Consider the following 16200-nt stretch of genomic DNA (forward strand, 5'->3'; position numbering starts at 1 on the left):
AATCAAAACTGAGGAAATTCAAGTGAAACAGATAAACCTCTTCTAGTTTTGTTTAGCTGTAACTACTTAAATGAAGTATTTACTATCATGCATGCAGAATAATTAGGAAGGTTTCTCCTCTGTTCAGTAGTCAATGGTCTGTTAAAATGAGAATGATGTGGCTTCGTCTGAGTGCTCCACCACCTCACTATTGCAGCAGAGAGGCTGCAAGACTCATGGACTCTACGAGAGATGATATTTCCTGTCACTCACTAAAAATACCTTGGAAAAAAGCACCAGCAAATTTCTCTGATATGATGAATATAAGGGAAATTTTGAGGCAAGCAATATTCTAGCCTCCCTTCTTTTTTTTTTTCTTTCATCTGCAAACCACAGGCATTCTGTGGGGCAAAATTCACTATGGAGATTCTACAGAAAAATGACATTTTTCTGTAAAATTTTAAACACACAATTTAAATCTATGTAGAATAGATTCCAGGATCCAGGATGCTGGATACAATATATTTTGACATTCCACAGGCCCTCAGCACCAGGTGAACTGAACACCCTTCCTGGCCTTCAACTATTCTCAGCCACCACCAGCGCAGACAGGCTTCCCACGTCCTTGCTATGGGTTTCAGCTGAAGGACTTTCCTCCTTTTGTCACTGTCTATTCAAAATTGCTCTTCAGCTTCATTTGCCCACAGACTACTGCTGTGTCCTCTTTGTTTCTGTCATAAAGAGGATTATAAAAACACAATTAAAGCATCAGCAATATTTTAAGAATTTGAAAATATAGGCTCCATTAAGTCTTATATGTACAAACATTTTCATTAGCAAAAACAGTTTTCAGCACTATTCTGCTCATTTTCACTTAATTGCTGGCTAATGGGGTCTCTTGGTGTGTCACTATGTGTGTTCTGAGGTTTCTTTCTAAGGGAAAGATAATATAATATTCTGAATTATCTCAGATAAGCTCTCAGGACTGACAGTAAAAGACACCTCATGGCAGTGTCTGACTTTTTGCAGTAGAGTGATTTGAACAAGTGCCATGAAAATTCCCATTTACTCCCATTATTTACCACCAATTTTATGGCCAATTTCAATGCCCTATTACAGCTCTCTAGTACTTTACCACAGTATAGAAATTGTTCTTAGAAAGATGAGGGCAGAAACAAAGAGGAAATATTCAGCTTGTAAAGGTCACTAAGTGAGCAGAATAAGGGAATTCATGGAAGACTGATTGCAAGGATTAAATACTTATTATCCAGTCAGATAAACTATTCAAACATCTTACTAAGGCTGAATTTTAACAACCTCACTCAAGCTTGCTTAATCACAAGCTTTTCCTAATGTACAAATATAAAGTATTGTTGTATCTGAAAGAAGGACTGATAAAAGTAACCAGTGTTTTTAACGTTGCAGTTGTTTAAACGATACTCTTCTAATTGCATTGTTCTCAGCTTGGATCCCATGCCTCAGAAGAAACTTTGGGGAGAACTGACCAAAGAGTAATTTGCAACAGTTCACTTTTGGAGACGTGCAATAATCCTGTATATTTGCAGCTGGTAATGTACAAGATGGCAACAGCTTTAGAGACCTGCTAGTGACCATTTCAACAGTTATGCTCTATGAAATGCCATTATCTACATACTTGTTTTGATAAATCTAGGTAATGGATACCCAGAGGGTCAAAACAGTTTCTGACCCCCCAGATGGTTAAAGACTCTCAGCAGTACACTCTAATATGCTAACATTATTTTAATCTCTTCCGATGATGTACAAAAAGGCAAAGGAATTTTTTTTTTTTTTTTTTTTAGAGAACAGTCTAATCATATATGTTTTTAGTCAAGGAACCGTAATTTTTATGCTGTAAAGGCAGAAACAATAATCTCTATTGCTTCTGACACAACCTATCTGGAATTCAGAATGACAAGAAGGGCAATTAACTGGCATTTTTCTACATAATAATATAAGTTAGGGCTCTAAGGCTTTGGCTACACTAGGGAAATTTAGACAAGTTTCTCAATGTTGCTGACACTGGTTTGGCCAAGGCACTGTTAGGATGTCGAAGGTCTAATGCAGACAAAATTCACCAGCCTCAAAAATTGCTATCAGCAATTAGGGATTTCTTGGAACAGAATGGGAATACCATTCAAAGGGATGAATATTTCCACAAAAATAATCTAAGAACTAAGGAGTAAGACTCATTCCCTCCTAGAAAAAAAAATTTGAATGTGCCAGTTGTTTACCAAAAATAGTCCAAAGTAGTGTCACCATCCTTCCTTAATTTTTTTACTTTGTTAAAGTCTCCATTTTTTAAAAAGATGTTTTAACTTTGAATAATCTACTCCTGAAATACTTCTTAAAATTGAGAATAATTTGACATGCTCCTTTTGAATAAAACAAAGAAGTTGAGTTATTTTCTGAGAACGTAATTTTTTCATAAGCATTTCTGTAGAATAAACCCTAAAAGACGCCTCATAATGCGACTTCCTCCCAACATGGTTCGGATTCTTTGGTGCCTATCACCACACCACTCAATATTTAAAAGCTACTCCTCCACTTGAACAGCGCTTTTAAATGGAACTTTTTCTATTTAAAAGCTAAATCATTAAAACACTGCTGGAAGGAATATGGTTACAAATGAGGATATTGGCAGAAATCCAATGTTACTGGGAAGGTGGGATATTCACACTCGTCCGCTGCCAGTGGTGATTAATTAAAAGATGCTGGATACCTGAAGCTGGAATGGTTCATTCAATATGATTCCCATTGCAGGAACGACCTGCTTTTGCTGACAAGATATTTATGCAACCAAAAGAAGAAAAGGCAAATCATGATAGCAAAGCTCAAAGACACAAAGATATAAACGTTCATGTTTTATTTACAGTCCCAGCTTTTAGTCTGGTGGTTTACATATCAGGAGAGGTGATTTCTGTCTCCACAGTATAGTTTATCAAGAAATCTGCACAAATTAGATGGTAGAACTGCAGAGATCTGAGGCTAAGACCCCTATGACTGTGGAGCTACAGAGAAGTAATGGAAGAGCAAATGAACATGTGAAAGATGACATTGGAAAAGATGGAGGAATGATGAAAATGCTAAATGGTGAAAGAAAAAGAAAGAACCTCCAATCCTTGTTTATGTGTTATTGTTACAGATTTGGTTTGCAGCAGATGCTTCAATTTCCTTCCAAACAGTGTGGAATTTGCCAGTTATGAAAGACATTTTCCCACAAGCGTGAAGGATTTAAAATTATTTGCAATTTTAAGATTTGTTTGAATTAGTTTGAATACTAAATTACACATGGAAATACCCTCAGCAAAGTCCACTTCCTATGATATGCACATGGAGAGACAAGTCTTTTCTGTCATCCAAACATCCTGCTGACACCTTCTCTCCAGATGCTGGATAAGCATCATTTAGTTGTGTATTAAATAACTATAGTGTTTCCAATTAATATATTTTCACAAACAACACAAAATTAGATTTTGAGATCTTTCTATGTAACTGGTAAACTCAGTATTAATAAAACACCATCTTTAGGGAAGCAAGCCTGTAAAATAATCAGATGACACTGAAATCAAACTAGAATCGAGAAGAACAACCCCAAAACACCCACCTCACAGACTGCTCTAAAAAATAGGCAATAGGTACCATAGGAACAGAGTCCTGAATCTCCTCTCTAAAATAAGCTGTGATTCTCTATAAAACTAGTGTGTAGTTCTACTTTATAATATAAACTGATAATATGAACCACATATCTGTGTATGTTGCTATCTTCTAGGTATCAGGACACCCCATCTGCCCCGCCTCCACAGCTATATGCAAAAATGCTCATCAGCAGTGTCATAATGGTTCTTTGGTTCTTGGGTCAGAGAATCTGTGTTTCTGGCAATCAGGCTGTGAACACATACAACTGAGCTACACAAAGATTTGAAATCCAAGTAACAAGAACCAAAGATATTTGTGGGAGTTCATACTGCTTTATATACCAGCCCCTAAATAAAGGCTCTGTAATTTCAGCTGTTAACTAACTTAAAAATCAAAAAACTCAAAATAGGACTCTTCAGTCTATGAAGCCAGTAACTAAAAATGGTTCCTTAGTTAGAACCAAACATGGTTTTTCTATGTGAAACAGACATCTTCTGCTTATTTTGTTATATCCTGCTTTGTCAGTTATGTATTTATTTAATTAATATGATCTCAGCTTCTTTGTGCAAATCTTTGGAAGTGACCTGAATAGGCACTAAATATGTATGGTCTTTAAACCACAGGTAGAAAGGATAACTTCAGTTGTACATAACATGTTCTTGAGTTCAAGGAAATAAGTTAAATACAGCACACTGGTAAAGAGTTCACAGCTGCACATTCACCTTCCTTGTGTAGATAATCTTTCTAGAACAAGAATACTACACTACTTTGACTATTTTACCTTGATTCAAATTTTCTCCCATGGAGGCAAAATAGAAAATGCTTAAATTTGAGTTAGCATAATATATTTTGGATTAAATTTATAGAGATTAACTTGTATTCCCACCAAGATGAGTTCACATTGTAGACATGGTTTTATAAGCCTTCAGTGCTTATTAATCAGGTTTTCTAAAGACAAGTCCTTCCTCAAAGTAGTCTCAATATGACATAGGTAAAATAGATAAACTATTATATCAAGAAAAGAAAGAAACTCCTCTAAGGCTTTGCTGGAAGAAAATGAATTGTTTACCTTACTTTTTCCCTGAAAAACTTCATATTTTTAACTATACCATGACTAGTTTGGTATCTGTTATGTGATATTGATTCCGTAAAAACCTTACTGTCCTCTCCTTTAAAGAACACCAGCCACAGAGACCTAACTGTCCTCTGGTTTGCATGAGGATTTCAGAGAGGAAGGTCTTGATAAAACCTGTCAGCACACGTGCAGTGATGTCCCCAATCACTTCACGTGTTTAGTATTTCTGCTGCTAGTATTACATGTCTATTTGCACAGAATTTGTCCCTGATGTTATAGGAGATAAAGCTGTCGCAGTTTTTTTGATTGAGCAGAGACATCTACATTTTCCATTACTTATATGCCATGCAGGTTGATGAACTGACATACTAAAGCAAGTAGAAATGGAGAAATACAGAAGAAAACAAGGGGGCAAGATGACTCAGCCAAACCTGCAGATTTCTAAATATTCTATAATCTTCAAAATCTGTGTGAGAGAACAGAACTCTCTGGCTATCATTTCAGTATTTTAACTTGAACACAGAACTTGGCAGGAAGCATTCAACAAACTGAAGCTCTGTGTATCATGTTGAAACTTATCAGTTTAAGAGGTGTTATTAAGCAGATGCAGGAAGAAAAATACACCTTCATTTTGACAAGGAAACTCAAAACTTTAGACAGGACACAGAAAAAGCACACTAAACAATGACAAGTAAGTAGTTTTCTAATTAAGTGATTGAATGAGGCTTCTAGTGGTTGAATGAGGCTGCCATTCTTAATTAGCAAATATTATCCAGCTTTAATTAATCAACCTTAAGAGAAATGATTATATAGAATAATGGCATAGAAAAGTTAAAGCAAATAATGGCCACAGACTGTACAAAAGATTTTTTGGTAATCATATGCTGCCGACAATTCATCAGATATAACAAGGTAGAGCAAAAGAACTGACCTCCCGAGGACAGATGATTCTCTTGGGACGTGGTGCCTCTTGTTGTAATTGATACACTGTCAAAGACAAAAATGTACAGATCATTAGAAGATGGCAACATACACAAACTTTTATTCAGATGAGCCTTTTTAGCCAGGGGCTGCCGAGAAAAATGAAAATGTAAAGACAATGACAGCAAAATGAGGTATTTCAGTGCGTTTAAGTCATTTATATGAAAATTGGCTGTTGACTGGCAAACCAACTCAAGTGATCAATGCTTTAACTGTTAGAAGTATTACCCTTTTGTACTAGTTTTTACATTTCTATACCAGAGAAGACTAGCCAGAAGGACTTACTAGGTCTGTCTCAGGATAAAATCCCACTTCTGCTGTGACAACCCAGAAACACATTTTTTACCAGTAACACCAGCATTTTTTTGGATAGGCCAAGAAAAAGTTCAATACCTTTGAATGGGTTCATCACAATCTCATAATTTATTGCAAGATCTGCTGGCAATTACTGAGGAGCAAGCAAACATTCCTTTTAGAGCAATTATGCCCTATTCAAATGGCCCTGGATCAATTTTGTAAATCTTCTGAGGGATGCAGGAGAGAGATCTGAGGCTAGGGGTACTTGCTGCCTGGCCCCTAGACTCTTCACTGCATGTATTTAATGAGATCCTCTCCCTCCTTTCCACTCCAGAGTCGTGAGAAGAAGCTGACATGCAATGACAGTAATCAATTCCAGCACAGACAGACTGTCTCTCCGTAACTCCAGTAAAAATCCCAGAGGTTTGGATTGCCTCCCTCGAGGAAGGCCTTCTGTATGCTGACCTTCTTGTATTTGGAGAGATCATGTCGTGTCCATGAATTTTTTTAAAAGACTGAGTTTCCAGGCCACATTTATTCACAGTGTTAGTGAAGCTCAGAATTTTGCCTGGAAAGATGGGCTATTATGGGTGGAATAGAAGTGTCTCTGGGTTTGATAAACACAGAAGCCCTGTTGCAGAAAGTGAATTGAAAAGGTAGGTGTTGACCCTCAGCACCTTTTCCCACCATCTGCACCTTCTCTTTAAATGGGGCTAGAAGCAATGAAATCTGGAAAGTGGGGAAATCCTCAGCTTGCACCCAAGTTTGTCACACAGGCTCGATGGGACATGAAAGCTTTGGGGGCTCCTGCCTTCTGCTCCTGTCAAGGTGGAAAAACCCATAACCTCTTCTTTAAGCAATCTAACCTTCATCCTGATTTCTTGGAGAGGCACAGAAAGACAGTTCATCATTTCTTATATTCCCTACCAATTTTAATGCTGGATGTGATCCAGCTCTAAATTTCTACTAAGGCTTTGGATTTACTCTGCATCATTCAGCACTGTCAGATCTCCTACCACTTTTGCACAAGATTTATGATAACTTGATAATATTTTGATGACTTCATAATAAATATGGTCTTTTTTACCTCTTGTAATTATGAGACTAAGATTCAAAAATTTCTACTCTTTTGTGATCTTGTGTATCTGAATAAGGTGTTTAACAATGCGTGAAAATTTTGTTCAAAAATCACAATTGTTTTTTAAACCTCTGATTATCCTGGAGCCCATCACGATTTTAGAATTAACTTCTGAATGTCTGAAAAAAGCATAAACAATGATTGAGCAAGTTAATGATGCTTAATACTAAACACATACAAGAGGAAAGTAACAAATTTTTCCTTCCCCACATTTCCAGTGGATAGAAGGAACTCTAAGGATTCAAAACATGGCAAGAATATGGCTGCTTCTCATTTAAAGTAAATTATCTATTTCCCCAATTAATTAATTTGAATTTTAACTGAAAAATTGTACTTCATAAAAATTCTATTTTTCAATAATCAAATCTGTTAAACATTGACTGACACAGCAAATTAAGCTAGTGGAGCTGTTCTAAGACAGCTTTGACAAGAGTGATGCAAAACAAGTTGGTCTGAAGAACACACAGGAAGCCTATCTTGTGACGTGCTACAGTTTTGAGAAATAAAAAAGCAAAGAGCTCCCTAACAGGACCAAAAGGATCTTTAAGGCTGATAACACCAAAGAAGCAATGGTGGGGAGAAGAGTCAGCATTTCACAAAACAAAGGAAGCAAGGATTAACAGGAAAGGGCAGATACGTACACAAAAGACCTGAAAGCAAGCACAAAAAAAGGGATGCTTATAGGATGCAGTGGAATAAGTCAGTGCAAGGATTCATGATGAGTGCAAGGAAGACAAATCACCTTAACAACTATATTTTGAATAGACTGGATAAGGTTGCTGTCTCTCAGAGAAAGGCGGGTAATTAATCTGCAAAATAATATGAACTGAGAAACATATCTCATCTAGAAATACATCAGAAGAAAACATAGTGAGATTATTACTATATAAATAAATAATTACAAATTATGTGCTAAATGTACTGCATGAGAAAATGGCCCAAGCAGGATCAAGATTTCTGTGAACGGTGGTAACGACAGAAGATGTCACAAATGGGAAGTGGTTTCCTCTGAAAGACAAAAAAAATCAGATTTGGCCATATTAACTTTAAATTGATAGTCATTAAACTGACAGCAAGACAAACCAGTGGAGGGATATACAGAATCATTAGATGGAGGGAGAAAAGACAGACTAGGAGCAGAGAAAGGACTGAAAACCACTAGTGGCACTGTGGTGAGGAACACCAAGCAGCTCAGGGGGAGACAACACAGAAGAGACAGACAGACAGACACTCAGCTGCCAAGGATGCCCAGCAGAGATACACAGCAAGGCAAGGGTGGAGAAGGTAAAACAGTGAAAGTTCAGTTAAGTGGAAAACAAGGAAGGCAGCATCTCACGGACTAAGGCATTTAGGAGCAAAGCCAGTGTGACCCTACCAAAAGCTGTGTTTCCTTTAGAAAGGTCTCTGCCATATCTGCTTCAAATGATTGCTGTGAGAAAGCCTGCTAATGGGCTATGAATACAGTGCAGTATTATGGCTAAGGTGACTTGAGAAAAATGTGCCCTACAGCGAAGTTCCAATGAGCACAGACACCTTATTAAGTGACCTCATTTTCAGAAGTGCTGAACATCCTGCAGCTCTCTGCCTGATCTCATTATACACTTTTTCCAAAGTGCTGGGGCACTCACACTGAGGCTGACATTGCTGAGACCCCAGCAGAGTCCAGGGGATGGTCAGAGATTCAGAAGGCACACGTCCCTCACCTACTTTCTCAAATGACAAACAATCCTTGCCCTTCTGCCTCATTTTCCCATCTCTGAAAATCTTAAAACAGAATTTGATGCATAAGACCATGGTTAAATGAAATAATAGAAAAACACACTTACTTAATGCAGTGGCAAGCAGTGATTGACATCTGACCCAGTCAATTCCAGCATTTAGAACTGACAGGCAGGTTACAGACAAACCCACTGTGATCACAGAAAAGATGACACTCAAACATAATGATGCATTATTATTTTAGCCCTGAGAAAATTAACCTTATAAAAAGTCAATTGCATGCAAAAAGAAAATGTATTATTTCTGCTCTCAGAGAACTGCATCAGACTGGGAATGTTTTTTTGTTCAGCATCAGATGCAAATGAAATGCACAGTAATAATACACATTAAATATTAGGCAAAAATGCAGCACTGCCACAGAAAAACGCAGTAGCTTCTATCTGACTCTTAAACATCTTAATTAGTTTCATACTTCAGATAGCTTGGCAGCATCCAATAATCATATTGGAACTTACAGTGTTAACAAAACTTAAATTTATTATTGAATTACTTGAGGAACATTTCTTTGAGATGTAAAGTAGCTGGTTAGAATATATCTTTCCCTCTTTTGTTCCCGTTACAGCACAAGTCTTGTCTCAGGGGATGAAATAGAGAAATTCTACAGTACGTTTTAAGAAGACCTGTCTAATTCCAAAATCCAATCTGCCTAAGAAACATGCAAAAATCAACACTTGCTCCTTTTCTGCCAGGGAAGAAGAGTTATCACCCATTTCTTCATACTTTTTTTTTTTTTTTTTTTTTCCCCATTCAGTGTGTTAGGACCTCAAGCTTTCTCCTTTAACTCACCTATGATGAGTGTTCAGTGATGCTCCAGCGGAGAGGAAAAATTCCTAACATCGCTTTTATAAAGCAGCAAGGAAACATACCGCCTTCTGTCTCGCAGAGTTCCTTAGTGTTACCTCCTCAGCCTCATCTCAGTCAGGCATTTTTTAGCCCTGTGCTGAGCTTGAACAATATGAGCTGTCCTATTTCTGCAGGATTACTCACATGCTTAATTAGGAACCTAAGTGCTTGGCTGAAAAAAAGACTTAATTTCTAACAAAAATGAGCCTCGGACACTGTGCCTATTATTTGATGAAGAACAGAAGGCAGGGAAACTTCGTGAGGAGCTGAAGCATGGCATCAGCTGATGCTCTTTGCCTTGCCACTTTGCTTCCCACCAACACGCTGATCTTGAATAATGCAAACAAACACTGAAGTGGCATTGACACATGACTGACTCAGCACATGCCAGTCTCAACAGGGGTAAAAGGAGGAAAAGAGTGGTTTTACATCTCTTCAAAATTCATGCACATACGTGCTGAGGCTGGAAGCCAGCAATGACTATGCTCTTTCAGTCAAACAAATTGCCTACTCCTCCCAAGAAGGGTAAGGTGAGCAAGTTCTCCTCTAAGAGGACAGTGCAGTACTGGAGCAGGTTACCCACAAAGGTGGCAGAGGCTCCACCCTTGCAGCTTTTCAGGAGTCAGTTATGTAAAACCATGGCTGTTCTGCTCTAGAACCAACAACAGTCATGCTCCGAGTGGGAAGCCAGATCAGCTCACCCCAGAAGCCCTGCCAACCCACATTCTGTGGTTCTTACCTTTCTTTGTTTACTGCCTCAGTGATGGTAAAATGGCAAAATACCATTTTCTATAATACTTTCCAACACACGGCAGACTACAAAAAGAAACCTGTTATTGGAATGATACAAGAAATCTCTTATTTGTTGATCTGCTCCTCAGGTAATAATGCAATCAAACCCACTGTCTAGAGACTGCTGGTTGCTAGAAACTTTCCAAACATTTTCCCAGGTTCCTTCCTAATAATACAAAATTATTCTTGCCATTTCTTTTATCGTCTGTGTCCCAGGACTATCAGAAAAGGTCTGAAAAACTTTGTGACCTGTGAAATCTGTGTGAAATTCTAACAATTCTTCATAAGCAAGTGAGGATCTTCTGCATTAGAAGTGTCCATGTTTTCTAAATATAGCTGAATCAAAATTGTACATTATGTGAAAACAGTAAGGCTTGAGTTCTGAAAACTGTTGCACTCTGATTAGTATTTGTCCATGGACACGTGCAACACTGTTTATTTGAATACTTTGCCTGCGTAAACAGGAAAATCTGGAGTTTCCTTCTAAGCCTTTGTTTAGAAGCTAGAAGGATTGAAGCCTTGATCTTGATGTCAATAAAAGGCAACATAGTCACCTAAATTTATCCAGGACATAAAATAAGAAATCAAAACTGTACTAGTAAGATACTTTGCTAGTATGTTAGCAAACTTTAAAAGTTACACGGTAAAATGCACTGAAAATCATTGTTAAATAGGCAGTAAACTCCAAGTGTTAAGCATGAAATACATACTTAAGTTAAAGCTGTCATGAGATAGGATAGCAGATTGAATCATAGACAAATACTATTGCTGGACATAATCTCTATAATTAATTTACCAGATCAGAATTCTTCTTGCTGAGTAAAGAAGCACACGTTACCTACCACTGCAAAGAAAAATGTGTATCTGTGGCTAAGCAATCTCAGCAGTAAATCTTTCTAAACCTAAATTATTTTCTGTATTTTGGAGCTCTGCAACTTTTTCCAAGGTTATTCATGCATGGAGTTTGGACACTGTGGCCCTGATTTTGTCATTACCACAATATTGGCATCCTACATACAGTAGAATACGAAATTATATATTCATGGACTATTTATCCATTCTGGTTGCTTTGGGTTGATTTTTTTCCATTTAAAAAAGTGTTTCCTTGGACAACATGTAAGCTATCAGATAAAAGTAACCATATTTTTTCACTGCATGCAGTAATCTGTCTGCTGCACAACTGGGGCAACTAAGAGCAAGTAAGTAAATGTATGTGCTTGTTTCCTGACATTTTAATGAAAACTTACTGCTAAATAGGAAGTATCTGTCATTCAAAACGCTGCTCTTCTCAGAGTCAACGGGAGCTTTTTCATTGATTTTGAGTAAGTCAGGTTCCTCTTTTTAAAAAAATCACTCAACTGTCTGCTTCTTTTCAAGCACTCAGTACAGAATGCTGGAATTGTCCAACACTCTTGCTGACTTCTTAGGAGGTTTCTCTTACATGTTCAAAACACTACAAAAACAACAACGACAACAAAGTATCTAGAAAACAGTTTTCTGCGAAACAAGTTCTGTAATTTAATGGCATATTCAGATTTTGGCTGAAAAATCCCAGTCCATTCTGGGGCAGAATGTCATTCTCAGGTAACACAGAGGTGATGTCTTTGAAGTTAGCAAGACAGTTTAATGTACATGTAAGTGAAGTCAACAACTTTATTCTGGTTTTTAAAATTACACATGTACATGCATGTTGCTACTGTGATCATTGGTTTTTTGTAGTTGCATTTTGGTAATGGCACTGCTCTGAATTTGCCACAATAAAAGAGATGACTTCTGCTTAGGATAGTTTTATATCTGAAAATAAAAAGAATAAAACAATTCTCTATACCCAAAGCTACTCTTTAATAAAAGTTCCAGGAAGGATTTAAAATAAAAAGATCAAATTTAAAGGCCATCCTTAATAAGGGATTTAAAAGCCAATATTTTGTCTTAGATCTGTGCTACTCTATTAGGAAATACATTTAGAGCAAAGCAAAAGAGCATAAAATATGCACTTCTACACTGCACTCTATGTAAATGATTTTTCTAAAGGCAGACAGGAAGGTTCAAAGAGCCGATAATGCTGTCTCCAACTTCTAAACCACCACTTCAAAAATCAGCTTCTATTGCTAAGGATCAAAAATAATATTATCTTAAAGTGATTTGGTGACCCATATAAAAAAGACAAGTATTCTCAAGCCTGACCTTTAGTAAACATACAAAGCATTAACCTCTACCTCTGAAGTCCTTCCTGAAAATCTCAGTAGAGGAACCATGAAACCAAGGAGCTGCACACGTGTGTGCAGGCAATGCAGGGAATCTGGCGCACATAATCCTGCTGCCCTTGTTCCACGGAAATCCATAAAAGATCAGGTTTTGCTGCTGTCCCATACAATAATTTGTACGAGCATCTAGTACATTTATGTCTTTCTTCCAAACAAAAAAAAGGAGAAAAGATCTAACAGTGACTGACACCTTGGTAAGGCACTAAGATTGTTTAAATTGCTTGTATACTCACAGTATGATTTCCATATTGGAGGCTGGTATTCTTCAGCATCTAAAATAGAAAGAAAAAGGGAGAAAGAAATCAGTCATTTGGCCACTGGGTCAAACTGTCAGCATACATTTTTCTGCTGAGAGAACTCTACTTGTCAGCAAAATTCATGTTTCTTTCCCAAGAGAGATGATAGCCTATTTACAGTACAGTTTGCTATGTGAAAGAAGAATACAAATTTCAACCACTTGTGGATCCAATGTGCTTTTCCCAAATTATTCAACTGAAAAAAACCAAAATAATTCCTTACCAATTTGCAATAGTCACCAGTGTTTTAAAATACTTAACTGGGCTGGTTTTTATTTATTTGCTTTACCTGGCATGATAAACAGATAGATCACTACTGGCTTTCAATCTGGTTTCTAACCCCACTAGTAAGATTTGAGAATGAGCATCATGAATAACACACACTGGGGCTAAAAAGATGCACAGCTCAGGTTGGACTCGGATGCACAGACCTGACAGTTTCAGTGAGGTCAATTACACTTCTTGAACCCACTAGTATATATAATTGGCATTTTTTCCAGAAGCTGAATCAACAACAACAACAACAACAACAACAAAAGAAGAAAGAAAAAGATAGAAAAAGGAAAGACTGCAAAACCTGCCATTACAAACAGGTTACATTATTGTAACATTATTGAATAAAGGGGCACAAAGAGTTGGGGCACAAAGAGTTGGTGTCTTTCATTAGTGACCACTCCATGGGGAGGTTTCCACCTCTCTGCAAGAAAGCCAAGGGCTGTAACCTACAGAAATCCCAGCAGAAGCCAAACTGGAGCAGAAGGAGCAACACCAGTGACAAATATGGATGTTGGATACTGGGTACTAGTTTGGCTCTGAGCTGTCATGCTGCCAAAAACTTTTAAGTCGATTACCACGGGTATGTCATTAACTTGCCAGAACTGTGCAGGTTAATTAAGGTGTTTGTTATTTACTAAACTTCTACTTAAGTTATGCTAATATAATTCAATTACAGTTGCATAGCTCATGCTCCTTGTCTATTTACATACTCATAGCTACTTTAAATATATTCCTGCAAAAGTCTGTTTACTAGGAATGTTAATCACTAACTACCATCTGCCACTTTTAACTCTATTGTTTTAGAAGAGGGTAAATCTAACAACAATCACAGTTAATGCCTGGAATAGCACCCTGCAACAATTTGTAGATGTATTGATTGGGAAACTCATTCAGTTTCAGTTTCAACTGAATCCACCAACCGAATTTTGAACTTTGACAAAGTTCAAAACGCTCCCAGGCTGACAGAGTTATACTGTGCTGTGGCAATCCAAGAGTAATTAGCTTGCAAGTTCATTATGCAGAAGACTTATTTTAAATTATATGAGGCTATTCATGAGACGAATTAAATTTATTCATAAAAGAATTGACTTTTTTCTCAAATTATAATAGTATTATGTCACTCTTTTCCCCCATACATCTATTGCTTCACATACAGTTTTTTATAACACCACAATATTGTATATTAAATTCTTCTGTCAATATTTCTGTGCTACTGCAAGAGAATTTCTGAATTTCCTTCTTCACTTACTATACTTTTCCAATAGAAGAAATACTGAGATAATCCAAATATCTTACTATCTATACTTGTGACTTCAGATAAGGAAGTAATAGGGGGAGAAACAATGAAAAACCAACAAGTACCAGTTGTTGCTTTAGTCTTCCAAATTAATTAAAAAGTGCACAGTAAATTTAACAGTGAAAGCTGATGTACAAGTGGCCATAAAGTGCTTCATTAGCTGGAGACAGACTGATGGTGAGGAAACACTGCAGCCGAGATGGAGAATCATCCAGGAGATAAATCATACAACCGAACTCCCAATAATTGCATTTGATTTGTCACAGTTTTGAATCTGTCTGCCCTGGAAAGTGCGAACAGGACCATTCCTCAATAGCTAGAATAACTCTAAAAGACAGCATACTCTGAAGAAACCCACATGTCACCAGGTCCACATTCACCATTACGAGGTACTGCTAACGTCCTCTGTGATCCCTTCAGTTGAAAGCATGTTTCTAAATCACAGGGAACAAAATGCCCCAGTGATAGTACTAATAGAATTTGTTGTCAAGCTATCATGCATTTGATGGCATCCCTTTGTAGGGGAATAAAGAATAATTAGTTTAAATACAACTTGGAGACAAGGGTCATGGTTGAGGATCAGGATGAGGTCTAGTGGAACCCAGATAGAAACCTCTTTCTTCCTCTTGTGGCAGGAGGCTGCTGGACCCCTGTTTCGACAGCTCTCATCCTTGTATGGTAAAGTCTTAGGACTCCCATCCTGGTTGACAGATTAGACTGAACTTCATCCATTCCTAACTCAGAGGCCAAAACAGACAAATCCTGTCTGAGCAGATTTGTTAACTACTATTTGCCCTTTTTGAAATTTCTGTTCTTCTGCATTTTGCTATTCTCTGTATTACACAGCAGCTTTACTCATTAAATTGTGCTCCACTCTCCATCACTAGACTTTAAACAGCAGTTCTGGCTCACAGAAGTTACCAATACAAGTTTGGGTGGTTGGCTCTGTTACTACAGGACACCTCAACTCACACAACTCGTGCCTTCAGTTCTGCACAAGGTAATGGTCTCAGCAAGAACAACAGACCTCAGCTTTGAGCCACTTAGCAAAAATCAATCAATCAGTCAGTCATCAATCAACCAATCAGACTTGGCACAAATGACAAATGCTCTGCATCGATGTCTCATGAAATGATATCCCTCATATGAACTTTGATCATAATAACTATCAAAACTGTGACTGGCAGCATGGGGAAAAGGGTTCACTGGGGTACTCTCAGGTGATAAGACAGGGTCTTTCCTATTGGTCTTTTCTCAAAAGGTTCGTATTTTCTACAGTGACTTCTTGTCTAGATTTAAAAAACGTGCCAGCTAAGGTTGAAAGCAGTTGTCAAAGGAGAAACTCAGATCACAAGATAAGTAACAGCTCTGAAAAACCCAACAAAATATCCCAAGGTCATCTGTGACATACTTTTCTGAATGTCAGCATAAGAAAGACTCACTGTAAAAGAATTACAGAATGTCCAGTATTTTTAAAATTCTTTTAAGTCTTCTCAAAACTGTATCATAAATTACCTTGGCAAAAC

At 37.4% G+C, this 16200-nt stretch overlaps 1 protein-coding gene across 1 annotated transcript in view; it reads right to left on the minus strand.

The window, feature by feature from the left end:
• The window catches only part of CHN2 (chimerin 2), a 158585-nt gene that overhangs the window by 79259 nt on the left and 63126 nt on the right, over nucleotides 1-16200 (minus strand). Inside the window, exons 2-3 of the mRNA XM_040070700.2 lie at nucleotides 13039-13077; nucleotides 5643-5698 (exon numbers count right to left, since the gene is read on the minus strand). Coding sequence (XP_039926634.1) covers nucleotides 5643-5698; nucleotides 13039-13077 — 95 coding nt within the window. The remainder of the gene's footprint in view (nucleotides 1-5642; nucleotides 5699-13038; nucleotides 13078-16200) is intronic.

This window comes from Hirundo rustica, chromosome 1, assembly GCF_015227805.2.
Source record: "Hirundo rustica isolate bHirRus1 chromosome 1, bHirRus1.pri.v3, whole genome shotgun sequence".
Taxonomy (NCBI): Eukaryota; Metazoa; Chordata; class Aves; order Passeriformes; family Hirundinidae; genus Hirundo; species Hirundo rustica.